This window comes from Cryptosporidium sp. chipmunk genotype I (assembly GCF_004936735.1).
Source record: "Cryptosporidium sp. chipmunk genotype I strain 37763 chromosome Unknown contig_10, whole genome shotgun sequence".
In the NCBI taxonomy this organism is placed as follows: domain Eukaryota; phylum Apicomplexa; class Conoidasida; order Eucoccidiorida; family Cryptosporidiidae; genus Cryptosporidium; species Cryptosporidium sp. chipmunk genotype I.
Window position 1 is genome coordinate 450,024 of NW_027125596.1, and position 27,296 is coordinate 477,319.

The 27,296-nt window shown below is 32.6% G+C and overlaps 13 protein-coding genes across 13 annotated transcripts; 6 read left to right on the forward strand and 7 right to left on the reverse strand.

The window, feature by feature from the left end:
• Positions 1–348: 348 nt before the first annotated feature.
• ELE39_000183 (splicing factor 3b) lies at positions 349–4,296 on the forward strand (the record flags this gene model as incomplete). Its single annotated transcript, XM_067343207.1, has 1 exon — positions 349–4,296. One exon carries the CDS (start codon positions 349–351, stop codon positions 4,294–4,296), a length of 3,948 nt encoding a protein of 1,315 aa, XP_067201141.1.
• A 789-nt stretch (positions 4,297–5,085) lies between these two features.
• Positions 5,086–6,637, forward strand: ELE39_000184 (oxidoreductase; the record flags this gene model as incomplete). Its single annotated transcript, XM_067343208.1, has 5 exons — positions 5,086–5,552; positions 5,623–5,782; positions 5,869–6,216; positions 6,313–6,433; positions 6,486–6,637. 5 exons carry the CDS (start codon positions 5,086–5,088, stop codon positions 6,635–6,637), a joined length of 1,248 nt encoding a protein of 415 aa, XP_067201142.1.
• A 159-nt stretch (positions 6,638–6,796) lies between these two features.
• On the reverse strand, positions 6,797–7,162 carry ELE39_000185 (ubiquitin family; the record flags this gene model as incomplete). The annotated part of the gene is made up of 1 exon (XM_067343209.1): positions 6,797–7,162. One exon carries the CDS (start codon positions 7,160–7,162, stop codon positions 6,797–6,799), a length of 366 nt encoding a protein of 121 aa, XP_067201143.1.
• Positions 7,163–7,617: 455 nt separating this feature from the next.
• On the reverse strand, positions 7,618–8,806 carry ELE39_000186 (methylase; the record flags this gene model as incomplete). Its single annotated transcript, XM_067343210.1, has 3 exons — positions 7,618–8,450; positions 8,507–8,596; positions 8,752–8,806. The coding sequence occupies 3 exons, from the start codon at positions 8,804–8,806 to the stop codon at positions 7,618–7,620; spliced, it is 978 nt and encodes a 325-aa protein (XP_067201144.1).
• A 559-nt stretch (positions 8,807–9,365) lies between these two features.
• ELE39_000187 (zz domain) lies at positions 9,366–11,387 on the forward strand (the record flags this gene model as incomplete). The annotated part of the gene is made up of 1 exon (XM_067343211.1): positions 9,366–11,387. The coding sequence occupies one exon, from the start codon at positions 9,366–9,368 to the stop codon at positions 11,385–11,387; it is 2,022 nt and encodes a 673-aa protein (XP_067201145.1).
• A 628-nt stretch (positions 11,388–12,015) lies between these two features.
• ELE39_000188 (uncharacterized protein) lies at positions 12,016–12,684 on the reverse strand (the record flags this gene model as incomplete). Its single annotated transcript, XM_067343212.1, has 1 exon — positions 12,016–12,684. One exon carries the CDS (start codon positions 12,682–12,684, stop codon positions 12,016–12,018), a length of 669 nt encoding a protein of 222 aa, XP_067201146.1.
• Positions 12,685–13,270: 586 nt separating this feature from the next.
• ELE39_000190 (uncharacterized protein) lies at positions 13,271–14,611 on the forward strand (the record flags this gene model as incomplete). Its single annotated transcript, XM_067343214.1, has 4 exons — positions 13,271–13,766; positions 13,921–14,099; positions 14,161–14,380; positions 14,439–14,611. The coding sequence occupies 4 exons, from the start codon at positions 13,271–13,273 to the stop codon at positions 14,609–14,611; spliced, it is 1,068 nt and encodes a 355-aa protein (XP_067201148.1).
• Positions 14,612–14,839: 228 nt separating this feature from the next.
• Positions 14,840–15,466, reverse strand: ELE39_000191 (conserved domain; the record flags this gene model as incomplete). The annotated part of the gene is made up of 1 exon (XM_067343215.1): positions 14,840–15,466. The coding sequence occupies one exon, from the start codon at positions 15,464–15,466 to the stop codon at positions 14,840–14,842; it is 627 nt and encodes a 208-aa protein (XP_067201149.1).
• A 1,017-nt stretch (positions 15,467–16,483) lies between these two features.
• ELE39_000192 (Fibrillarin superfamily) lies at positions 16,484–17,383 on the reverse strand (the record flags this gene model as incomplete). Its single annotated transcript, XM_067343216.1, has 1 exon — positions 16,484–17,383. The coding sequence occupies one exon, from the start codon at positions 17,381–17,383 to the stop codon at positions 16,484–16,486; it is 900 nt and encodes a 299-aa protein (XP_067201150.1).
• Positions 17,384–18,140: 757 nt separating this feature from the next.
• On the forward strand, positions 18,141–20,447 carry ELE39_000193 (ubiquitin carboxyl-terminal hydrolase of the cysteine fold; the record flags this gene model as incomplete). The annotated part of the gene is made up of 1 exon (XM_067343217.1): positions 18,141–20,447. The coding sequence occupies one exon, from the start codon at positions 18,141–18,143 to the stop codon at positions 20,445–20,447; it is 2,307 nt and encodes a 768-aa protein (XP_067201151.1).
• A 436-nt stretch (positions 20,448–20,883) lies between these two features.
• ELE39_000194 (60S ribosomal L7) lies at positions 20,884–21,639 on the reverse strand (the record flags this gene model as incomplete). The annotated part of the gene is made up of 1 exon (XM_067343218.1): positions 20,884–21,639. One exon carries the CDS (start codon positions 21,637–21,639, stop codon positions 20,884–20,886), a length of 756 nt encoding a protein of 251 aa, XP_067201152.1.
• Positions 21,640–22,721: 1,082 nt separating this feature from the next.
• Positions 22,722–23,114, reverse strand: ELE39_000195 (40S ribosomal S15a; the record flags this gene model as incomplete). Its single annotated transcript, XM_067343219.1, has 1 exon — positions 22,722–23,114. One exon carries the CDS (start codon positions 23,112–23,114, stop codon positions 22,722–22,724), a length of 393 nt encoding a protein of 130 aa, XP_067201153.1.
• Positions 23,115–23,865: 751 nt separating this feature from the next.
• ELE39_000196 (uncharacterized protein) lies at positions 23,866–26,877 on the forward strand (the record flags this gene model as incomplete). The annotated part of the gene is made up of 1 exon (XM_067343220.1): positions 23,866–26,877. One exon carries the CDS (start codon positions 23,866–23,868, stop codon positions 26,875–26,877), a length of 3,012 nt encoding a protein of 1,003 aa, XP_067201154.1.
• Positions 26,878–27,296: the final 419 nt, after the last annotated feature.

Here is a 27,296-nt window from a genome sequence, read left to right on the forward strand (position 1 = left end):
ATAAGACTTTTCAAGATTTAATAAATTTTTCCTCTAAATTTAAATATTGGATGAGGTTGAGAAATAAATGATTTATTTAAGTACTAGTATAAGTAACTAATTATTAATGCTAATAAATTAATATATAATATAGATCGTCATAATGTCAATTTTACTATTGTATTTTGCAAAACGTTCTTGTGCCCCACTGTAGAGCGCACAGCCCGCCACCATGTTGGCGGTAAGCACCGTCTCAATAAAAAAAAAGTCTTGAATTAACAAGGGCAAAATTGACAAAGTAAGTTGCATCATTGGGTGTTTGATCAACTGGACCAAAAACGTATCTCAAGAGTCTTATGGAAAGTCAAGATGCCTCACTTTTACTCTTTAACTCTGGAGTCCCAGGGGTCCATCTTGTCAGCAATCCAGGGGAGTTATAGTGCAGCAAAGGCCCATGAGATAGTTGTGAACAAAGGCAGGAGTCTAGAATTGTTAAGATTGGATGTGAATGCAGCTCAAATTCAGAGTATTTGCTTGATGGATACTTTCTCTTTGGTTAGAAATATAAGCAATTTAAGATTAATTGGATCTGGTAAGGATCTTATTGTTGCAACAAGTGATAGTGGAAATATTGTAATTTTGGATTTTAATAAAGATAAAAATCAATTTGAAAGAATTCATTCTGAGCCATATGGTAAATCAGGGTGTAGAAGAATTGTTCCGGGTCATTACCTTGCTGTTGATCCAATGGGTAGAAGTGTAATGATTGCTGCGATTGAACGGCAAAAGCTTGTCTATACTTTAACACGTAAAAATAAGGATGCAGATGTCTTAGATATTTCATCTCCTATGGAGGCTCACAAAAGCCATATGGTTTGTTTTTCTTTAGTAGCAATGGATGTTGGTTTTGATAATCCAATGTTTGCAACAATAGAACAATCATATTCTACAGAAAGTGAAGAGTTACAACAAACAAAAAAGCATTTGATTTTTTGGGAAGTTGATCTTGGCTTGAATTATGTTTCAAGAAAATCATCTCAAGTAATTACAGAAAGTTCGCATACATTAATTTCAGTACCAGGAGGAAATGATGGACCAAGTGGAGTTTTGGTTTGTGATTACGAAGGTATTATATATTTCAAAATGGGCCATTCAAATATATTTTGTCCATATCCACTCAGATTTGGAGATTCTTCAGAGTGTGGAACAATGGTTGTGGCTTCATCTCTACATAAACTTAAAGGTTTCTTTTTTATACTTGTGCAAACAGAATTAGGAGATATTTACAGAGTTAATTTAATACATAATGAGGGAATTGTAAAGGAAATGAGAATTTATTATTACGATACGATACCTGTATGTAACTCATTACTTGTATTAAGGTCTGGATTTCTTTTTGCATCTCATGAATTTGGAAATCATTCAAATTATCAAATTATTTCACTTGGGGATGATAAAATTGATCCATATACTTCTTCTTTGCCTGATTCTAATCATCTAAAAAGAGTTTATTTTAGGCCAAGAAATTGTCAATGTATACGTAAATCCGAGGAAATACCATCTTTAAGCCCTATTACTGATATTAAGGTTATTGATACTAATAATGATGGCACACCACAAATTGTTGTTACTTGTGGTAGAGGTCCTAGATCTACACTACGTATCTGTTCTTATGGAAAAAATGTTGAAGAGATTGCGGAAAATCCATTACCTGGTAGACCAAGATGCATATGGACTCTAAAAAATGGTATTGATCCATCACTATCAGGCTCACAAGCTGAAGCTGCTGTTTTGGACAATATACATCATTTTATAATCATTTCATTTATTGATCGTTCTCTTGTACTTACTATTGGCGAACATGTAGAAGAGACTAATGATACTTTATTCACTTTAAATGAAACTACAATGTATGCTGCTTCCATGATATTTTATAATTCATTTCTCCAAGTTTTAGAAACACATGTGAAATTAATTATTCAAGATAGAATTTATGATTGGAAAACTCCAGATTCAAGAAAAATTGTTGCAGCTGATTCAAATGGCCGACAAGTTTCTTTGGCATTAGAAGGAGGTTTAATAGTAGTATTGGAATTAAGCGTTAACGGCGTTTCTGGAATAACTAATACAGGAGTGGGAGGATTGGTTGAGGTATGTAGAAGAGAAATTACTTGTGAAATTATTTGTATTGGTATACAGCAGTTATCATATTCAGGTCAATTGAGAAGTGATTATGTTGTTGTTGGTACATCCACAGAAAATGCTTTAAGGCTTTATAAGATTGATTCAATAGAAAAGAGGCTTAAGCAAACATGCACACAGATTCTACCAAATTCGAATAGTATACCAGAAAATGTTCAATTATATCATTCTAATAAATACGGTCACTTAATTTTATTTGTAGGTCTTACAACTGGTGTAATATTAAGTTGTAAAGTGGATGCAAGTAATGGTTCAATTAGTGATCCTAGAAGTAAATATTTGGGTAACAGAGGTGTAAATATATGTAGAGTCATGAGAGAAGATTTCGGTGGTGAGATGAGTCTAGTGTGTATGTCAACTAGGCCTTGGCTCGTTGATTCTCAGACATCTGGTGTGAATTTTACACCACTACAATATAGGTGCATTGACTCTATAGCTCCATTAAATACTCATCAAGTTAGCAACGGTTATGTGGCAGTTTCAGGTTCTACTTTACTAATATTTCAAGTTACTCAAGGATATGGTGAATCATTTTCTCAAAGTTCAATAAGTTTAAGTTATACCCCACGTAAATTATTAACACTTCCTTCACCACAATTATTTACTGGCTTAGAGACTTTAATGTCATCAGGTACTTTGGATATTCCAAAGAATCAAATGGTTGCAATAGTTGAGACAGATCACAATTCATTTGATTTTGGGACTAAAAAAGAGATTATTTCAGCACTTCAAAAGCTTTATAATGGTAAATATTTGGAAAATGATATTAAGATGGAGGAAGAGAAGGAAGAAGGGGAAGATAAAGAAAAACAAGAGAATGATTTAAATGTTAAAGAAGATAGTGATAATTTGGTTATGGATATTGCTCAAGATGAAGTTCAAGACTCTGAAAAGACAAAGATAGAAAGAATGTTATCGGAAATTCGTATACCAGGAGAAAATGGGACATTGCTTGCAGAAAGTGAAGTAGGAGGATTTGTTGCAGGAGAAGGTAAATGGGGTGGCTGTGTGAGAATAATAAATTTAAAATCAATGGAAACTATACAATTAATACCACTCGATACAAACGAAGGATGTATTTCCGCTTGTGTTTGTAAATTTGATGAGTTAGAATTACCATGTTTAGTTCTTGGTACAGTTTATGGGATGAAACTTAATAAAAGATACAATAATAATAAAGATTCAGATTTGGAAAGGAGTAACAATGAAGAGATTCATGATTCTTTTGGTGCAACTATAAAGATATACAAGTATGATTCAAATTATAATTTTGAATTAGTGCATGTAACTCCAGTTGAAAATGCAGCAACAGCAATAACTGGTTGGAGAGGAAGATTATTGGTAGGTATTAATAAGACTTTGAGGGTTTATTCACTAGGAAAAAAGAGACTTCTTAGAAAGTCAGAGTTTAGAAGTATTCCACAGGGATTAACTTGGATTAAAGTAGTTAATGATCGTATTTTTGCTGGTGATATTTCAAATGGTGTTTTAGTTTTCAAGTTTAATAACGCATCAAATCAATTTATACTTGTAGCAAAAGATCCAATGTCAAGATGGTTAACTTCGGCATGTGAAATATTGGATTATCATACAATTGCAGTAAGCGATAAATTTGATAATATTATTGTATCAAGGGTACCAGTTGAAGCTTCTGATGATTATTCTTTTGTAACATCATTTACTGATAATAACAATAATCCATCATCAACACTTCTAAGAACACATCAGATTAACACTGTGGCTCAATTTCATCTTGGTGATATTGTGACATGTTTACAAAAATCACAATTGACATCAACATCTACAGAGACAATTGTATATGGTACGGTGCTTGGTAGTATTGGATCATTATCCCCAATAGTTAATATTGAAGATTTAGAGTTATTATCAAAGCTTGAGATACTATTACGTAAACAGAAATCATCTCTATTATCAAGAGATCATCTTATGTTTAGGTCATATTATTCTCCTGTACATAATGTAATTGACGGCGATTTTTGCCAGACTTTTAGCATTTTAGATAGCCAAACTCAGACAGAAATTGCCTCTAAGCTTGATGTTACTGTTGAGGAAATCTACAAGAAGCTTGATGATTATAAAACCAGGCTATTTTGAGTTAGATTTGAAGCAGTTTTATTCTTAATAATATGTTAATAATTTTGATATTCCAACATAATTTAATTAATCATTTAATACCTGTAATTAATTTTTGACATTATATATATTCATTCAAACTGATTAATTTTTATTTTATTTAGTATTTTTTTCTCATTCTCTCTAACTTATTTGATAAATAAATTACCTTTCATGACTTTTTTTAATTCAATTTAATTCTAAACTCACTCTCAAGAGAATCTTTACTATTATCTTCACACTTGCCTTCAATGCAATAATGTATTTTTTTTTAATTTATGTGGATAAAATTTACGTGTATAACGGTAACTCCACGTAATTTACATAAAATTTGTGCATGTACGCATGCAATGCAAAATTACATCACAAGAGGGGAAATAAATGCCTCCAAAATTATAATGTGATTTAGGGGGCGAGGGAGAAAAAATGATTAAAGAGAATTTTATAAATAAAACAAAAAATTAAAGAAAAAGGGAAACTTAGGCTCTGTTAAAAAAAAAAGTTAATCAATATATGTGAATAAGTATATACTTCAAGTCATTGCTGTTGTTATTGCCTAATAAGGAGTTTTATATGTATTTAGTGACTAAGATTCATTAAAGTGGCTGTATGCAAGTAAAACTAGAAAAAAAAAATCAGTGAGCTAGAAAGGCATCCCTCTAAAACTAATGAGTTTGGAATCCATTCACAGGTGAGGGTTCTTAAAAAGGATTATAATAACAGCAACATTTCTGTTTTCAATCTTTCAACACACAAATAATGTTTAGAGTTATGGAGAATCAAGTTTCAATAATAAGTTACTTTAAATTAACTCTGAATATATATATAACCGTATTTCTTTCAGTAATATGGGCATTATTTGTTCATGGAGTGAAGTTATGGGTTGAAATACTACTTGGAGTTTGGATTTTGCGTAGAATATCCCCATTTTCAAAAATTCTATTTGAAAGATTATATAGAATATTGGGATTAGAGTCAATTATTTTGGAAAACAAGGATTTGAGGGGAAATGTATGTATTGTTACAGGCGGAGCGACTGGTATTGGAAAGAAAGTGTCCGAGTATTTTGTTAAATGTGGAGCAACTGTAATCATTGCAGATGTACAAGAGAATAAAGGCAGAGTTGCAGCTTACAAGATTAATACAAATAACTCATCTTTCTCAGGACTCGCAAGGTATATGCATATTGATTTGTCCGACGAAAGTTCTATTAGAGGCTTTGTTAACAGATTTACATAGTAAGTTTTAAAATTGGAGATGAGGAAGATAAATCAAAGAAAGAGTTTACATTGACTGAATTATTTATAGTGATTACGACAGACTAGATATCCTCGTAAACAATGCAGGAATTGGATCAGGAAATATAAAAGAAGAATCAAATGATTGTGAACAGTATATCAATAAGGTATTTAAAGTTAACTATATAGGAACATTTATTTTGACAGAGCTTTTATTGCCAGTTCTAAAAGTAAGTCAAAAAAAAAGCTAAATATCCAATTATTGAGAAAATAATATATGTATTAATAATGTACAATCACTTATTATTGAATTTAGAATACCAGAAATTCAAGAATTGTAAATACATGTTCACCACTGCATAGATTCTTTGGGTCCAATTTAAGAAAGATTCTTGAATATTCACAAATTTTAAACTCTGATTATGCATATGGAGCATCTAAAGCAGCAATACTCCTTTATACACTGAAATTAAGAAGGGATGCAATGGGTCTGACATTCTGTCAAACTTTTCAGACTGATAATGTTGATGGAGGAGAGGATTATGACCATTTTCCTTGGTCAACTTGTGTAAACCCTGGATCCGTAAATACAGGGATATTTCCCAAAGTATTTCCATATAGTATAATATACTATTTTAAATGGTTCTTGCTAGATACAAAAACAGTGAGTTGAACTTTCATTCAAATATTATTAACAATTTTCATACCTTGTACAATCGTCATTATATTGCAAAATTCCACTTTCTGTTAATGCTTGTAGGGCTCAGAAACTACCATTTTTGCATCAGTATGTCCTAAAGAGCAGGCCACTTTATATATGAGCCCTTATTGGTTACCTGGAAACGGATCCTGGCTTATTGACAGGCTTGCTGATACATTAAGTAAGTTAAATTGATTAACACACTCAACTTTTTGCTTTATCAATGCACTCAGGTATATATGTCGGGCCTCACCTTACCATCCCAGACTTAAGTGATGATGCAGCCTTATCAGCAGAATATCTCTATGAGTGGACATACAACTATTGGAGAGCAAGTAAAACAAGGAAAATCCAGAAGAAAGCGCTTAAAGATAATAAATATTAATAATATATGATTTATATGTATAGATGTATTCATAGATAAGCTATACATATACACAAATCTCTCACTAATTGAATTGTCTAAGTTAAATGCAAGAAAAGACCAATACTCTTACTCTTGCCTTGATTAATTTTTCTCTTATCAATTCCTCTTCTAGCCGACTTACATTCTTCCTCCTCCAACTTGAGAAATCATTGCATCAATTAAATCTCCCTCCTGTAAGCCAGCATCCTCAGCTGTCATTTCTGGTCTTAAACGCTCACCTTCAAACAAGAAACGAATTGACTGCTCATTTTGACCAGTTCTTTGACAGAAAGAATTCATCAACTTTTGTAAACGAGTCTTCTTCTTAATCCTATATAAAACTTGTTCTCCGTCTGGACTTCTCACCTTGACTGTTACGTATTGACTATCATCAGAAGCTACCCCTGATCCTTGATCTATCACTGGTTTCTGCTCAATTTGCTGCCCATCATTGCTTCCCTCGCCTGCACCCATATTGCTGTTATCTGCAAATCCCGAATCCATGTTCTTTTTTACCTCTACGCCTTTCCTAAATGTCTATACTTCTCTCTTTTAATATTAATGTTTATTTTTCTACTTTACTCCCCGTGATCTTAAGTTATTTTTCTCCACTAGTGTGGATTAATATTATTCATTTCGCAATCAGCGCCTACACGTGTCTGGCGGACATATTTTGGCGCCTGAAATTTTGAAAAAATATACGTCATTTGAAGTAGAAATGTGAAAAGGTTAGGAAGATGCTTAGGAGGATAGATGAGTAGAGAGGGGGATTAATGGGTAAGATGGAGATATGAGGTGAGGTGGTGAGTATATTTTTCATTATTGAAGTTGGATAAGACGGATCTGAGCTGATATTCTACTCCTCAATATTGTTGAAGCGTAGTGTTCTTCCTATCTTTTTTTCATTTTTTGCTTAAAACCTTGAATTGCGATACCTGTTCTGGAAGGTCTAAATCAAATTAGATCTTGGTAAATTTTGCTTGGATCCAAACTCTCTGCATGGTAACTTGGGTTTTTCTGTTAACAACTTCTCTGAGACAATATTGGTTTGAGATGACTTTAAAACCTGCATTAAAAAATAGAGTCTCAACCTCTTGAGTAGTGAAGTAATAGGCGAATGTTCCGTCGTATCTGACATAGAAGTTGTCTGTAATTTTAGATTTACTTGACTTGGCAAATCTGAGTTGTGCCATATCGTACCTTCCATAGTCCCTAAAAAGCAAAGTAGCTCCAGACTTGAGGGATTTTGAGCACCTCAAAATTACATCCTGATGATGTTTTGGATGTATTGCAGATAGTACAAAGATTAATAGTCCGAAATCTGCAAAGCCCTCCGGACAAATATATGTTGGTATATCAGAATGTACTATATCTAATACAAAACCCCTTAATCTAGTGCACGGCTTCTCTGAATTTTTTAAAGAGTTGAATGGACACGTGTTTGAGTTATTTCTGTCTATAGATGTGCATTTCACTACCGGACTTTCCTCTTTTTCAAGTTTGATGGAAATTTTGTTCCATCTCTCTTCGAACAAAGAAATTGCTCTGGAAGAACAATCAAATCCAATACAATGTAAATCCCTTGAAATCTGTAACAATGGTATCAAAGAATTGCCCACTCCACATCCAAATTCTATTAATACTTTAGGACTCCCACCATCAGGCATGTCTGTACTAGCAGAAATTAGCTCCTTAAACTCTTTATCTATCCAGTGTCTATCTAGAAAGAAGTTTATATTGTTTCTCTTATAAAATTTATCCCAATTCTTTACGGATTCCTTAACATATTTGTCTATTAAAAAGTTAAAAATATTAAAAATATCAAGTTCCTAAAATCATTCTACTCACCTTTCCAAAATTCTGTAATTGTGTCTTTATCTGAATCTATAATCTCTTGAGCTTTACTAATTATATCCTCAGTTAGCTCAAACTTTCGAACTACAATCAAACTATTAAGTTAATATAATTCTAATATAACGGTGCCACTTTTTAATATTATAAAACAAAATCGGTACCTTAAAAACGGTACTAGTATTGAATTATAACTTATTTTCCTTTAATATTCTCCACCTTTAAAAAAAAAAAAAACCTACCTACTTCACTATCATAGAAATCTGGGTTCTCATCCTTAATTGTCTGAACCTCCATATCTACTTTAATTTCAAGATCTTAAGCCAAGTCTCAGTTTATTCTCCGCTGCCTCCCTTAAAATATATGTACTTGTATACTATATTCAATATTGTGCAACTTAAAAATCCTTATTCCAAATTCTTGAAGATAGAAATAAAAGAAAAAGTAAAAAACCTCTTAAATTATATAAATCCTCTTCAATCAACTACTTAACTTTTTTAAAAGCCTCAATATAGGAAACCCCATTGAATTATTTCTTTAATATTTCTCTAAATGTAAATCCCTTTAAAAAGTTTTGGCGCCAAGGTCAAATCAGGAATTTATTTTATACAGATAAAATTGAAAAAAGTAATTTGAGGATTGGAATAAATACTAATAAATCGGGTTTTGGTTTGAAAAAATAGGAAGGTATAATTCTAGCAAAAGTTTCATATACATTCATACATACTTTTATTGATCTTTTTACTTTACAAATCATTGCTTTCTCTGGGAAACTGTTAATTATAAGGGAAAGTCAGGATCTAGGAAAGGTTGGTAAAATATATAAAAACATTAAGGCATAATTGATAGTGGAAATATGAAGGATTTGTTAGATTCAGATGGAGAATCTGTAAATCTTCAAGACTGTGATACTTTAAAGATTAACGAGGATTATAAGAGAAAATATGACGAAAGAAAGAGGAAAGAAGCTTTATCAAAAGCAAAGGAACTATTAAAGAATGATCAAGAAGGAGAGGATGATGAAGATCTGAGCTATTCTGAATCGGATTCATCAGATGAGGATGAGGATTCCGATGCGGAGTTTTTGGACTTCAAGACTCAAAGTAAGATACTTGAAACCTTGGATAAGATAAAAAAGAAGGATCCAAGTATTTACGATAATTCACATGTGATATTTTCAGATTCATCAGATGAATCTGATACAAAGCCTAGTAAATCTGATACCTCAAAAAGCAGTAAACCAATGACTTTTAGGGATTACGAAAGGAAGATTTTACTAGGCTCTCAAGAGAATGAAGATGACGAAATAGTTAAAAAGGGGATATCTAAGAAACTAGGATATGATAAGGAACAAGATGAGCTTAAAAAGGCGTTTCTCAAAGCAGCAGAGGGATTAGATGATAGTGGAGATGAGCTATCTGGAACCCTGATTAAGAAAGATAAAAGTAAAGAAGAACTTGAGGAAGAGGAGAGAAACTTTAAGTCATTTCTTACACGTAATATTGAAGAAGGAGGAGATCCTATTGAATCTTTGAATAGGTACTGGGGTCCAGAGGAGGATTTGGATGAAAATGAAAAGTTTCTAAGGAACTATATATTAAATCAAGAATGGAAAGAATCCAATAGCCAGAGAAGAATTAATGATTACATTCCATCAAGCTATACAATTCAGACAGAAATAGATGAGGAAGAAGATGAAAAACATTTGGAAATGTCAAATGAATTTGAAAGTGTATACAATTTTAGATATGAAGAACCAGGAGCTAACCAACAGATTATGGGTTACTCTAGAAACATATCATCTTTAAGAAGACCAGATGAGCGTAGAAAGCTGAAAAGAAAGGAGAAGAAGGAGAGAAAAGCTGAGGAAAAGCTCAGGATGGAGGAGGAATTGAAGCTTTTGAAGAGTATGAAGAGAAAAGAAATTATTGAAAAGCTTAAAAAGATTCAAGAAATCTCAGGTATTAGCGGTATTTCGGATGAAAAGTTGGACTTGGAAGGAGATTTTGATCCAGATAAACATGACAAATATATGGAGGAGCTCTTTGATGATGATTACAATAGTAAGAAGGAAGATCTTTCATTGGGCGAGATTTTGGAGAACAATAACGAAGAATTGGAGGAAGTTAATAATACAAATATTAAGAGCAGAAAAGAGGCCAAAAAACAGAAAGTAAAGTCTTCATTGAAAGAAAACCAATTAAATGATGAATCAGAGGTGATACCATCTACTTATAATGATGAGGATGACTATGAATGGTGGCAATGTGATAGTTGTTTGAAGGAGATTCTTCCAAATAAGAAAAAGTTCGATTGTAAAGTTTGTGAGAACTTCACTCTTTGTAAATCTTGTTGTAGAAATACCAACCATGAGCATCCTCTTGAAAAGAGCCGTGTACCGGAGCCAAATACCAAAGGTAAGGGAGCCAATGATAGTGAGTTTACAGAAATTGATGAAATAGCCAATTCAAACAGACTGAATTTGAGCTATGGAGATAATGAAAAGATTAACACTCTACTGGATGAATACTATGGACTCCATTTTGAAGATGTTTTGGACAATGGTAAGATGCCAGTCAGATTTAAGTACACCAAGGTTGAAAAGAATGATTATGGACTTAGTGTTGAAGATATTTTATCCATGGATGATAAAGAGCTGAATCAACACATTTCTCTAAAGAAGTTGGCTCCTTATAGGGTTGATAAGAGGAGAAAGTATTTAGCACCAGTACGTACTTCAAAGGAAGCAAAATCTTCAAACAATATGAACAAGAGGCATCACAATAAGGGCAATAAATTCAAAAGAAACTATTCAAATGATAAGAATTCTCCAAATCTATCCCATATTAATAAGCATCGTCTTGAATCTTACTATTGATTTGATGATTAAATTTTAAGAATGATTTGAATCTTGTTCGCCATATTTTAACAGTCGAATACTGTAGATTAAATGAATATTTACAATTAATATCCCTCATTTTTATTATTTTAAAGTTAATTTATAAGTATTATATGTATAAAAAACCAACTCTTGTTTCTTCTTAAATACAAGTTAATAGTTACTAGAAGAAAAATGAGATATAAAATTAGTTAATTAAGAAAAATATTAACTAATTTTATATAACTTTTTCACCATTGACAGTAATTTGAGGATTAAATCCAAGTGAATCCTTCACTAAAACATGCTGGTTTCCTTTAGATTTCAACCAATTAACAACATTAGACTGTACATTTCCTGCCATTTGAATTTGTCTCTTTGCAATTTGTTCAATCCACCTGTAAATTTTAATAATTGATTAGAGAATGAAATTATTTAGACTTGAAATATTATTATACTTACCTTAAATCTTTTGTAGTAAGTGCAGGTACTCCCAATGAAGAATCTGATAATCCAGTATTTTCAACAGTACCAACAGTTTTTGAGAATGTAATTCCACTATTCTTGCAGAATATCTGAATAAATAATAAGTAAGATAGTTAATGAGATACTCTCATATAAATCTGAATTAATAAAAACTTACAGCTTCTGTCAACTTATTCATCATTTCATTCCTTTCTTCGTCAGACTTTGCACACATTACTACTGGTGATCCATCAAAGTACATTCTAAAACACTTTCTGCTATTTTGAACGGATTCCAAAGGAACCTCAATTTTATTAAGAGAGAAACTCCTTACAAGGCTTTCTGGATTTTTTAAATCTGTCATAAATAATAAATCATCTTTGGTAATTTTTACCCCAAGTAAATCAACGTCGAAAATATTTCTTGGGTCCAAAGCTAAAGCTAATTCACCTGAAATCATTACTGAACAGACTGGGCTTCTTGGTGAATCAACTACTGGCACACTACTCACAGCATCTCTTTGTTTTAATCTGTTATTTGTAGCATCATTCATTGCCTTTTGATAAACTGAAACAGCTGATGAAACTGCTTCATTATAAAGCTTTTCAGGATCTTGCTGGTTTGTTTGGGAATTGCCTTCTCCTATTACTGACATTGGCTCTACGTTTGCACCGATTATTTTTCTTGCAGTTTGTATTAAAGTTGTAATTGTTCCTGGTAAAAATTGTGGCTCTAATAAACCAAAATCTGATGTTGAACGGGTTAATCTTCCGTGAGCATATTGACTCAATCCTGCTATTGATAGTAAATTAATAAAAAAGAAAATTCTCATTATTTTTTTTTTTCAATGTAGACTATTATTACTATTATTATTATTCTACAATTCCATCAGAACTAATTAATTAGAATTTTTGATTGGTTCTACGTTATTTTAATTGAATTGCATTATCATTAATTTATTGGCATTTTTTTTGATGAATTTTTGGTGCATGCAATTGATGACGTCATTTTTTTTTTTAATTGAATTACGTAATTTTATCCACATAATTATATACCGGTATTATATCCATGCAAAATAAATTATTATTAATATTACAATTTTTGTGCATGCAAAAAAAAAACATATATTTTGTCCACATAAAATTGCATGCAGTTTTTTTTAAGCTAAGGGATAGAAATAGAAAAGATTTCAAAAAATAGTTGTTTTTGCATGCTTATGCAAGACCGGTATTTGAATAAAACTCTAAAATTAAAATTCCATGCATAAATGCATGCAGAAAAAATTGCATTTATGCATATTAGAAATGAGTAATTCGTGATAATTTAAATTAAATCAACACAAGGGTATTTTAAAAATAGTCTTCTTGTTATTTAATAAAAAAAATCATCAGATAAAGATATTTAATTTTTAAAGAATTATGGTAAAATTATCAAATTTAAAAAAGACTATTTTACTTTTGGGCTGTGTTGGAATGAGTAATGCCTTGACTGTTTTTCATTTAACCAACCCATTCGATTTATTACAAGGGTTGAGCCATGCCAAGCTTGAGAGAACTTCAGAGTTACCAGTTTCTCACAAAACTTTGAGGTTTTTACAAGAAAAGATTAAGTCATTTTCTGTTGATGGAGATAATGTAACTAAAGAAGCTATTCAAGGTATTAGTTCAACAACAGGAGTCAACTTCAAAGCTACTCCTTTATCTCAAGAAGCCTTTAAATTACAAAGTAATACATTGTTTGCTGAGGCTGCTGAAAAGAGGAAAGTTGCCAAATATTTACAAGAACAAAGTGGAATGACTCAGAGTGAACTCACACATGCTGAAGTTGATCCAAAGAAGAATCCAGAAAAGGCTGCTGCCATCACAAATATGAAACGTGCTAAAGTACTTCTTGCTCAGGCTTATATTTTAGAAGGTAAGATTTTTAATATCAAAAAATTAAGGCGGAAAGAATAAACCACATAACATTTTTATCATGTTATTTTTAAACTCTATCCTCTTTAATTCCATATTAAAATCAGATAATTATTAACTTAATTTCTTCCCAATTCCAATTTTAATCCATACAGAGGAAGCTAAAAGAATGCAGTTAGCTTCCACAAGAAGTGGAAACAATGAAAGCTTTAAATGTGATATTCTCAAAATTGGTCCTCTTGCATTTGCTCCAAATAGTGAAGAAATTACTGATATTATGGATGGATCTCTTGGATTCTTAAATGGTAATATGTTATCAATTTACTACAACTCGGTAAGTTTATTGATTTTTTTTTCTATTCATCTAATTTAATTACAATTTATGAAATCTATAGATTCCAAAAGCATCTTTTTCATTAGAAAGTATTGAATTACCAGTTCATAATGTTGATGCTGCACCAGGGTGTATTGGCTTTAAGTATCATGGAGCAGACCAAATTATTTGTGCTACAGGAAAAGACAGTCAGTCTGCATGGATTAATGCAATCACAGAAGCATGGTTTTGTCGAAATTTAGGTTTAGCAGGAACCTTACCTTCAACCTCCGATACTCAAAGTAAGTTCACCAAAATCCTAATAATTCGAACTTGTATATTCACGCTAATTACTATTAGAAGAGGAAGAAGAAAAAGAGCAAGAAGAGGAAGGTGAAAGTGAGGAAAATGAGAAAAATGAAAACAAGAAACAAAATGAAAGGAAAAAGAAATCATCAAGATTAACAAGATCTTCAGTCAAGACATTTACTGTTGAATTAGAGGATGGAAAACCAAAAATCACTCAAAACTAAGAGAATAGTCATTGAATATGATGTAAGAGAGAAAAATTAAAATGAACATACATGAATGCCAATAAAAATGAATAGTGCTAACATTTGCATGTAAATGAATCGATAGTATATTATTATTAATTATAATTATTCAACATACAAACAAAAGTGAATAATATTATATGATTAACACATATTATGTATTTTCTGTAATATGATCAAAGTGGACTCATCTAATACTAATATAACCTATTCATCTCTTGATCCTATCTTCATGTTTGCGAGTTGTTGTAGAGCAAGTGTATCGGAAATAGACATACTACCGAACCTAACTGGTACAAAAGATGTGGATGATTCTTTTTGAATCGGACTAGAAGCCTCAAAGCTCGCATTGAAGTCTTCATTTGATTCATCATAGTGCTCAGTTTTTGACTTGATGGGTATATTAACCTCACCTGAATCACTTTTATCTTTATGCTTGAGACCTTTTTTAAACTTTGCAACCGCCTCAAATTGAGCTCTTACATGTTGTAACGTCACACGTCTTCTAGATACCATTGCAGCTAATCTTGCTCTTTGCTTATAAGCGTCCACTACCTCTTCCTTAGTATGTGCTAGTGATTGCTGCCTGACTAAATAAGAACGCTCTATGGCTCCTTTTAAACCACCTGAATTGCTAAAACTGATATTTCTTAGCAATTCTCGTGTATTTTGGTTAATTATTTGTCTTGTTTCTTCTGGTAGTTGTGTTTCGTCAAACTCTATATTTGTCTCGAACGGAATCAATTTTCTGGAAATCTCATCGTCAAGCTGAGAATCCTCAGATTCTTCAGAAGCCACCAGCTGTTCTTTGCGTTCGCTTACTCCATTATCCATTTAATTCAATTCCTAAGTTTTAACAGAACGTACTACTTTAGTTTATCCTCGCGTATCTTTCCCTTCAATCTATTACCTCTTTATTTTCCTACTTCTGCTACTATCGCTATACTATCTGGATAAAAAACTTCTAATCTTACACAAAAGACCCTGAAAAACGATTTTTGACTCGCTATGGTCCGCCGGCCGCGCCGCAAACCTCACCGTACGTGGTCCCAAACGAGCACCACCCCAACAAACCTTGCGAAAACCAGTATCGCAATATCCAGATTTTTTCAAAGCCCGCCCTATCGGCAGCCGTTTTTGCCGCCTATTTCCGGGCGGTCAGTCTAACAGGAAAGAAGGGACAGAGTCTAGGGAGGGGGAAGGTGACTGGTGGGTTGAATCCCCCGGCCGTTCAGAATCATCCACACCGCTCGGAGTTCCAACCCAAGAAACTCCGCTGGGTCATCAATGCCGTGTAAGCATACATAAGCGCATTATCCAGACCAACTTAAGCTCCGAGAGAAAAGAGGAATTGGATAAGAGCAGAGCAGAAACAGGCTACGCTTCCCGTTTCCGGCGGGATGGATAACTCATCGTCACGGACAGAGGTGTTGTCAAGAGCTGTAGCCCAATACGATCGGATTCACTATAGAAATGATCCCGTTCGAGTACAGTCGACAAAAGGGCGTTACATTGAAAAAAGCTATAATCCGGTACTACACGCTTTCGTGATGGTTCTCGAGGAGAATTATACGTATTGGGCCGCATAATGTCAAAAGAAAAGTAATGTAATGTCTTTATGAATAATTCCTGCAAGTCTGGCCAGCTAATTGAATAGGGTCAAGATTGCATGTAACTCATGACTTAATTAAATATGGTCATGGAGGCTAGAGGATGAAACTGGAGAAACAGGAAGTACTTTAACGTAGATTTAGATTAGAACAAGGTAGAAACGAGAAATTACGGATATTAATTACTTATTATAGACTATATCTAAATATGGTAGGGATTTAGAACTAAATGAGCCGAGTTTTATTCCTTCTTCTTAATAGGTCTATAAACACCAATAACTACAGCATGATCTCTATGATAAGGTTCAAGGGTAAGCTGCTCCTTTGGTTTGCATTTTTCAGCTCTAAGTTTATCTATTTCAGATGCAAAAACAGCTTCCGGCTTTGCAGTAGAATCTACGCAGCTGGCCTTAATAGATATTATAAAGTATCCATTGTTCTTAAGGAAAAGATGGGCATTTAAAGCTACTATACGAGCTTGATCAGGCTGAGCAACATCAGAAAAGATTACATCTACCATTGGAACAAGCATTCTATACTTTTGAGGAGTTCTTGCATCCTCAACAATAGGAACAATATTCTGACGTCTTTTAGCCATATCAGTCAAATCTCTTCCAGATCTGTGACTAAACTCTACAGCATAAACACTACCTTCGGGTCCAACCATATCTGATACATGAGAAACTGTTGTTCCGTTAGCTGCTCCCAAGTATAATACCTTCGCTCCTGGCTTAATCGGCATATTAGCAACACCTCCAATAATAGTTGCTCCTAATTTCGATCTAAACGGATTCCAAACGCGGTATTCAATCTTTTCATTAGTCTCAGGATCTGTTGTCTCTACTCTCTTTTCACCATAAATTGAAACACCAGGTACCATATTCTTTGTTACTAATGCATCACTCTTACCTTTTGCCATAAAAACACCCTCGTGTCTGTGAGGAACAATCAGTACTTTAGACCCTCCCTTCATTCCTCCTCCTCTGCCTCCTTTACTTCCACCTCTTCCTCTACCTCCTCCCGGGCTTCTTCCTCCTCCACCTCGGCCACCACCTGGACTCCTACCTCCACCTCCTCTTCCTCCACCTCTTCCTCCTCCACCTCGGCCTCTCCCTCCAAATGGACTACCTCTAGAGCTCATATTTGTTTTCTACTCTTAACTTTTTTTTCACTTTTATTCTATCTCGAGTTTTCTCTGTCAACACCTGACTTTTTCAATTTCCTCTTATCGCATCCCTTTTTGACTATATATATACTTATCCCGTTTTGGCGGCACGTGGCTGTCTCCGATATATTAATTAATTTTTATCAAGGGGAGAAAAAAAGTGTGAATTCATTTCATTCCGAATTTTCATTTTTCTTTCGCAACTCAGATCTATCTTCATTCAAACTCTTTACCTATTCTTCTCCTCACCATCTTCTCTCCTTTCTCCTCTCTCTTCCACTTCACTCATCCAATTTCCGTCCTTAAGTTTTACACTGATCTCAACATTTGGCGCCAAAACTTATGTCATAATTTACTTGTCACTTTAATTATATGGAAAATTGTTTTAGATTTAGACTTTTCAAAAATTTGAAAAACGTGTTCTTTTGGCCCAAGTACCTATCTCTAAAAATATCTGGTTGCTTCTTCTAGTCCTTTCCTTTCTCTCTCCTTTGTTTTCGCTATTCTTATTTTTCTATAGTGAATTTAAAGATACAACTTTAGGCGGGAGCTCGCCCAATTAACTAGTTATCAACAGCTAGGGTGAAAAAGAGTAAAGTTTAGGGGAGAAAGAGAGAGAGAAAGAAAGATTAAGGTCAAATCGAGGAAGTCAGGTACAGTATAAAGACTTTGATATCTAGTCTAGAATCAATTTTTTAGATACTGATAAGAAAAACGTTGATTCTTTCTGTTTATGGTTCCAGTTGTAGGTCAAGAAGCTGAGAAGCGGCAAGGCTCTCATCCTCTGGCCCTTCAATTGTCAACCCGTCTGGTCAGTTTTGTTTCTGGAGGGCTTTTGGACAATAAAACAGCTATGGGAGCTTATTCTTATTCTTCAGATGAATCTCAGAGCTTAGATGAGTCCCAGAGACACAAAGAAAAGTTTGAAGAAAAGGAGCAAATTGAGAATAATGCCCCATTAGCAAGGCCAGAGTACTATTACTTTCCTCCAGAGCTACTTTCTGATGCCAGAGATTTTCTTGAATCAAAGGAAATTGTTCAGTTTAGACCATATGGTAGAGGATTAGCTAATCCTGGCTGGAATACATGCTACTTTAACTCTATTTTGCAGGCACTAACTTATGCGCCTTATCTTTCAATTGATTGCTTAAGGAGAAATCACCAGAAGATTTGTAGGCATAGGCAAGATCACTTGGTCTGTCTGATGTGTATGTTTGAGGATCATGTTAATATTATGTTGGATAATAAATCCAAATCTGATACGGAAAACAATCAGCCAGTAGTCTCCAGTTTTATCAAATGCGCTCAAAAATTAATATGGAGGAGATTCAGAATTGGAATGATGCATGATGCACAGGAGTTTCTCAGGTATTTTTTAGAGGCACTACACAAATCCTGTTTGCCAAAAAACTTACAAAGCGATCAAACTTTTAGGAAGATACATCCTATTTTAGCTTCTACAACTTACATTGGCCAGTTGTTTTGTGGATTCTTTCTCTCCAGAATTGTATGTTCCAATTGTCACTATACCTCTAATACATATGATCCATTTATGGATGTACCTCTCGATATCATGGGGGTATCCAATTTAGAAAACGCTCTCAAACTATTCACTAAAATTGAGTATCTTAAAGGTGAAAACAGATATATGTGTCCAAAATGTCATCAGAGGTCTGATGCCTCTAAACAGCTTTTAATTGAGAAGCTCCCTCCACTATTGACAATTCAATTAAAGAGATTTAGCTATGTGGGACATGGAAGTAGAAAGCCTAACAAAGCTGTCAGCTTTTCAGATGTTTTGGATCTAGAACCATTTATGACTCCTAAGCCTTACTCTGATCCTAAGACATTCTCATCTAAATCCTCTAATATCTACAAGCTATGGGCTGTTGTATGTCATGCTGGAAGTACTCTATCTTGTGGCCACTACTATACCCATGCTAAGAGTATTAACAACAAATGGTACTGTTTTAATGATGACTGCGTTAAACCAACTAGAATAGAAAATGTGCTAAATGAGAACTACAAGGCTTATTTATTGTTTTACTATAGGAGTGATTTTAACAAGGATGACTTACTTAGGGACTCTGGTGTCTCCATAGAGTCTTTGGGAAAATCCCAGACCTTGATTCCTCTAGCTCCTGAAATATCCTTCACTAATTTCCAGCTTAAAACGAACTCAAAAGCTTTTATGAATGGTAATAATAATAGTAACAGTAGGGATTCCCATGAATCTTCAAAGACAGAGCAAAGCCTAAATGAGTTTCTTGACCAACTATTAGCAAATAAGTCTAAAGGAGGAGGAAGAGAAGATTCATGCCAAGATCAAGGTCAAGACTTGATATCACAACCTGATCAGAATCCACAGAATACCAACGATATTAGACTTATATTGACTCCAATATCAAGTACTGATGTGAATAGTGAGAAATTGGAGTCAAACACCTCAATAGCATTTAAAAATGAACGAAAAATAAATATAACAAAGGCCAAGACTTGCAATTTCAAGCTTAGATCTTTATTACTATGTGATAGCTGGATCTTCAGATCCAGACCAAGAAGGAACTTGTCTACCATTTTATACCTTAAAAAACTGAAGAAACTTGGACTATTAGCAAGCTACTTTATTAAGTCAAAATCAGGAAATTGTTCAAATGGAAATGTTTTTATTAGTAATATAAGCAAGAGCCAAATAGAGACCTGGGAAGATCTTAAATTATCCAATGAAGCTATTCAAAGCTTAGAGGAAGCTAAAAAGTCTCTCCTTGCTCGCTCTAACATTAGATCAGATTATGACAAGGAATATGACAAAGGTAAAGTTAAAAAACCTCTAAGGCAAGTTATGCTAGCTTCTGTAGGTACTGGGAATATTGGTAAGAATACTAATAGTAAGTTCCAATTTAAAAAATTGGCATTTATAGAAAAAGGCAATATAAAAGATCTGGATGCTTTAAGCACTAGTGAGCTATTTGATATTGCTTTTAAGAATAAAGGTAGCTTGAAGAACAAGAATAAGAGAAGGACTGTTAGAATTAGATGATAATGACTCGATATTAGTACTTTTACTATTATTATTATGATTAAGTTCAGAAAAGTATACTACAAAGTTTTTTTAAACTCTTGTATATGTATTTTTTATTCTATATATATACACTGACATCTTTTGTTGAAAGAAAGGGAATTGTAGTAGGGTATCGAATAGGTATCGAATATGGGGGAAATCGAGGAGAGAAAAAAGAATCTACATTTGAAGATAAGATCTTAGAATGAAAATCATCTAATCAATTTCAAGAGAAATAAGTCCCAAATATGTACTATTACGTCTAGATAAATCTTACTATTTACTTGTTTCTAGTATGTGTTAATAAGTAGATAATGGATGTTAGCATTCCCTTTTTGCTTTCTTTTCCTTTCTGTATTAATTAAGAAAAGAGAGAAAATAAGGCAAATGTTTTGATCTTTTAATCCTAATTAGTTTAACACATTCTATCAATAAGCTTGTTAATCAAATGTTCTCTGTTACCACAGTCTCCACCTCTGGCTTCAGTAAATCTGGTAGACTTGCGAACAAAACCACCATTTGGAGAGGAAAGCTTGAATGGCCATAGTAAGGAAGTAACAGCCTTAAATTGCTCTCCACAAAAGAATAATTCACGAACCATACCTTCAATACCATAGACACCTTTAGATGCGAGTCTCTTTTGAATGATAGAGTTATCTTGAATACGCACTCTTTGATAGCTACCTCTCTTTCCAACCTTTAAGTATCCTCTCTTATAAAGTAACTTACGAACCATAGAAATAGACGGGTATCCATAAGCAACAAATGGATCAATAACCTTAAGCATTTCAGTCGTTGCTTTATTTACAGGCAAGAATACACCATTATTAATTTGGCGTAATCTGAATAACTGGAAAATCTTTCTAACTTTGGGAGACAATTTATTAATACCTTTAAGACGTATAACAAAAACAACCTTTGGTTCAGCTGGACGATATAATCCTCCATTTTGCTTAGCTTGTCTCTTTAAATCGACAATGGATTTAACATGTTCCTTGTATTGCTTTTGTAATTTCAATGCTTCAATCTTAGCCTTCTTACGTAAATCATTCAATTTGGCTCTATTAGACTTGATCTTAGATTGAAAGTTGGAGAATAACTTCATATTACGCTCCAGTTTTAGTTTCTTTGACTCACTTGGAGGAACCTTCTTTGCTAAGAATCTTGACATGTTTTCTAATTTATTTACCACAACAGTTGAAAAAAAAACTATATATATTGAATTGTTGGGATTTACAACTTGAATTCGGTAACCTTTTTCTTATTCAAGAATTAAAGTCAATTTTGCAGCAATTTTATTATTTAAATTAACTATGAATTAGACAAGACAGTTGTAAATTTTAATTTTAAAATTCAATGCTTATTATTTAAATGTACTAATTAATAATATAATATTCATACAAGTATTATTATATAAATATTAATATTAATTTAGTAAAAATTTTTTTACTATTACTTGTAAAATTAATTATATTATTTATATTGATTAATAAAAATGATTTCAACTTTATCACCAATTTTGACATTTTTCAACCTTTATTTATCATTCATTAAACTATTATTTCCGTCTCAAATAGGCGGGAGGACCCCCGAGTCTTGTCGTGCAGAGAAATATATAATTAATTGGGCTAAAGCATGTATGTAGATCTCGAGTAGTTTTAAAATATAAGGTATAAGGTTTTAAATTATTTTTTTTGAATGATTTAATGTATTTAATATTAGGAAGAACATGATCTAATGAGCCAGAAGATTAGTAGTATTAAGATAAGTAGAAGTGACAGCGACAAAAAAGTGGCGGGACGGGAAATTGATAGGATGAGGAGAATCTGTGGAAGTACAAAAATTACAGTTGTAAATTGAAGTAGAATGTAATGAGACTTAAAGTATTATTCATCTGATAAAAAAATAAAACTAATCTATGATAAGATAATCAAATGGTTTTAATTTTTCGTCAAGAAAGTTACTGTTTTTATGTATTATTAATATTACCAAAAATAAAAGTAATAATAATAAAAGATCATATAATTAAAGAAAAAAGGTGTGAATTAATAAAATCTCCGAATTTTTCTCCATTTCTTCTCTTTCTAGTAATAGTGAGTATTTCCCCAATTTTTTTTTACTAGTCTATTTCATTCAAAGCCTTCAACTAGTATTATCAGCGATTTAGTAGTAATAAAGCAGGCTAGAAGTTGAAATTAGGAATTAAAAGAAAGATATGGTAGAAAATTTTGAGAGATTAAATCACTTTGATTTTTAAAAGAAGAATCCAAGGATCTTACCACCTGTATGTTTTCTTCTTGCCTCTTCTTGGTCCATAATACCATAAGATGTTGACAAAACAATGTAGCCAAATTGTCTAGATGGAAGTAAATCGGTACTAATTTGTTCGATATCAGATAAAGGAACATCATAACGTGGGGAGATGACTCCACATTTGTTGAGACGTCCAAGTAATTCAATGCAAATCTTTCCAGCTCTACGATCATCAACAACCTCAAATTCCCCAATATAACCACGTCTCTGCATACATTGTAAGAATTTGACAATAACCTTTGAAGAAGGACGAATTAATACTTGACGACGCCCCATCTTCTCAGCATTCAAGATAGCCTTTAAACAATCACTTAAAACTGAAACACGAACCATTTCCTCTGTATTTTTGCTTCCTTAATATAGATATGATACAAATTTCCAATTTTGTGGTAACCTGGAGTTTTCCTTTTTTATATATAAATATCTATAAATTTTAAACGACTAATTAAAATTTAATTAGGTCAAATTACGCCTTTCGAAAACAAAATTTTCTTTTTTCTTGCTTAATTTGTATTTAATACGTATTTATTAAATTTCATTTACCGCTATTAATAATTTCAATTGATTAATTAATATATTACAAAAATTAAGTACTTTTATTACATTAAATAAATATTCAATTTTTATTTATAATATTTTATTTTCTATATGCATTTTTTTTTAACATTTAATATATTAATTTTATTACTTTTATTAGAGACGCCGTCGTCCTAAGTCTCACTATTTGGCGCCAAACTTCGTTACCTTTTATTAATTTACGGACAAAAAAAATTTTTTAATCTAAAAATAGGTAACTTGGTGCTATTGTAGAGTGAGCCCGCCTTTTAATTATATATTTTCAAGTAAATTAAAAAAAGGAAATTTTAGATAAAAGTCAAAAATTACAAGAGTATTTTAAGTGAGAGGAAAGTTGCTGAAAAGGGGAAGAGTTTTTAAAGTCATTAATTCAATTTAATTCTTGAATATGGTGTTAAATTGGAAATATTAATTGATTTGATTATTACCTTCAAGTTTTAATATTTATTTGTAATTATCTTAAAATTTTTCAGATTTAGATGAAATAAGCTCTCAATTAGTATGAAAGATGGCCAAGCAAAATGGAATAAAAGATTTGAGTTTAGCATTTAATACGGTGAAATATAAAAAGAAGGACCCTCATTTGAAAGTAATAAAGAGTAGAAATTCTGGTTTTACAGAAAGTTCATTGGAGAAAAAGAAAGATAGATTGGGGTATAATGATCGTGATTTTCTTGAGAGAAGGAAGTCTTTGCTTAAGGAATTGTATGATGAAGGAAGGAAGAGTGAGTTTAGTGATGAGAGAGAAAAGTTTAGTCTAAGAAAAGACTTTACTGGAGACAATTATCAGACTTTAATAGCTACTAAGCAGTTAAAGAAGAAGGTAAAGAAGAAAAAGAACAACTTTAATTTGGACGAAGAGGATGATGTTGATAATGACTATATAACTAATCAAAGTATTAGTGGCAATTTTGGAGGTCATCTTGGTGAAGATTTTAACAATAATAGTGTCGATAATTTGGAGTTTACACATCAAGGAAAATCTATTTCAACATTGGATGATAAAGTTATTCGTAAATATAATGGTGAAATAGATGAAGACAATGAATTTGAGGATGGTAGCTATAATGGTGATCGCAAAGGGGATAGTATTTTGGATGAGAAGAATATGCCAGGTTTTTTCTTTGGGCAAGGAAACTCAGATGGTACTTTAACTAAATCTAGACAGGAAATATTTAAAGAAATTATGCAAAAGAGTAAGCTTGCAAAGATGGAGATGAAGAGGCACAGAGAGAGTCTTGAGGAGGAGTTGGCTAGCTTGGATGATGCATTTTCTCAAGTTCAATCAATGCTTAGTTTTAAACAATCTAGAAAGGACAGGATCAATTCTTTGCTGAATGTTAATACCAATACTTCTAATACTGAGCATAATAATGTTCAGTCATCTGACAAGACTATGGAAGAATTGGACGAGTATGAGCAACTTAGAAATCTTCTCAAATTTGATACAAGAACCGGCGTTTCTGATAGAATTAAAACTGATGAAGAAATTGCAAAGCTTAATGCTGAAAAACTTGAGAGGCTTGAGAAGGAGAGAAGAGAAAGGATGTTGCTTGATCACTCCAACATTGATATTGAATTAAGCACTGAATCCGAAACAGAGTATTTCAGAGATGATTTTGAGGAGGAAGAGGAGAAAGAGGAGGATGAGGAAGAAGAGGATGAGGAAGAAGAGGATGAAGAAGAAGAGAATGAAGAAAAAGAGGATGAAGAAGAAGAGAATGAGAGGAAGGAGGAAGCGAAATTGGAGGAAAAGAAAATGGAGGAAAAGAAAATGGAGGGTGAGGAGGAAAAGGGTGAGAAAGAGGGGGAGGATGAAAAGGTGATAATGCCCACTTTTAAAGGATTCTTTGATTTTGGAATAAAAGAAAATGAAGAAATTGACTGGTTGGTCAATGATGAATCTGAACAGAATTTACCCTTTAGCATTAATTTGAAGAGTATTTTGAAAGAATATAGTGTGCGAGGGCTTATGGAATTTATGAGTGGATTTTCTCCAAAATCTCAATGGAAACTTATTAGCAGATTTAGGTCATGTTTTAATAAGGGAGATACTGCAATGTTAAACGACCTAAAGCTTCTTCTTGGCTTTCTCGTTAAATATCCACTAAAGTGCCTAAGATCAGCGGAATTAGATTTTGAAAAGAAGAGTGTTTTTCAATTCATTATTAATTATCTTAAGCTTATGAGTGGCCATTTACTGTTTATGGCAGAAACTGATCCAAAAGAATGCCTTATCATTTTCACATATTTTACATTTGAAATCTGTCATTCAACGTTTCCAAGTGTTTACCACAAATATAAAAAAGTTGAAAAGTTTTTAAATGATAACCTTTTAAATGTTGAAAATGAAAACTATTATACCGAGATATTGGAGGAATGCCCATCTTTGTACCAACTTTCTGAAGATATATATGAATTAACTTTAGAACATATTGTGATCTGTAGGATGATGTTTGTATTATTCCCAGTTACTGATGCTCAGCATCCCATTTTAACTCCAGTAATTATATGCTTGGAACAGTGGGCCCATAGATGGAGTCAAGTTGGAAAATCTTTATTGAACACTATCACACCAGATCAAGATAGTGAACACTTTAAATACAACCAAGTAAGGCTTGCTGGGGGTAATAATCCAAATATTAGTTGTATGATTGGAGTAATCGGTCTATTGGAAATATCTAGTATTGGTTATGTAAATAGTAAATCGCATAATAATAGTGATGATTTGCTTGAAAGATTCAGTATCGGATACTTTACTTTATCATTAAGTTGCCTTAAATGGTTGTTATTACCTTCTGATAATGATAGTAATAGTAATGGCAATGATAATTTTTCTAATGAAAAAGGAATCCAATTATCAATGGGAATTCTTAGATCTCTTCTTAGAGTGATTTCTGTTTTCAAAGATTTACAAGGGTTCCATGCTACCATACTTCATCTCATTCGTGAAAATATCAAACAAGTGAATTATTCATTAATGAAACTGAATAATTGTCAAATATTATTAAATTTAGTCTCTGAAATTGAATCAATTTCCACAGAAATCGTTAACAGGTCTCAAAAACCAATTAGCCTTTGCCCAAGACAAACTCCAACAATTAGATCGTTAATTCCCAAAATTGATGATCCATCTGTTCCATTTGCTGCCAAGGCTATGCTTAAAGCTAAACATGGTCCCAAAGAATCTCAGTATGAACATGAAAAAAGACTTTATCTTTCCAGAATGAGAAAGGAAGTCAATACTGCTAGAAGACAAGCCAATAGACAACTCAGAAAAGATTCACAAGTGATAGCAGATGCGTGGCATGAGAGTAGAGCGGATAAATCTAGAAAACAAAATTCCAAGTATAATTCTTTCATGAAGATGCTAGAAGATGACCAAGCTGAATATAAGAGGATGAAGACTACAGGCGGAACCATGGATACTTCAATTCAATCTTACAGGGCTAATAAACAAAACAAGAAGAAGAATCAAAAAATGGCTGGTAATAAGACTGCAAATGGTCTTGTCCATTAATTATTATTAATATATATATATATATATGTAATTTCGTTTTATATATGATTTTTTTTTAAACTTAATTAACATATGCTTGTGCGCTTCATTCTTGTAATTTTAAAATAAAATCTTGCTAACTTTTGTTTCAATTCTTCTCTATTTACTTTTTGAATTATTCTAAATCAGTTAATTAATTGTTTTTACATGCATGCACGCACTCTTCTTGCAATTCTAAGTACTCCGGTACACAAATAATTTATCTATACAATTAATGTGGACATTACGTGTTCATTACTAATCACCGGTATACAATTAAAAAAAAAAATGTAAAAAGCAAATTGCGGGCAAAACAATTAGTCAATTATAAATATATTTTAATTATGCAAGAAATCAAAGGAATTCATAAAATTTCCGAGATATTATACTGCTTTTAAGGT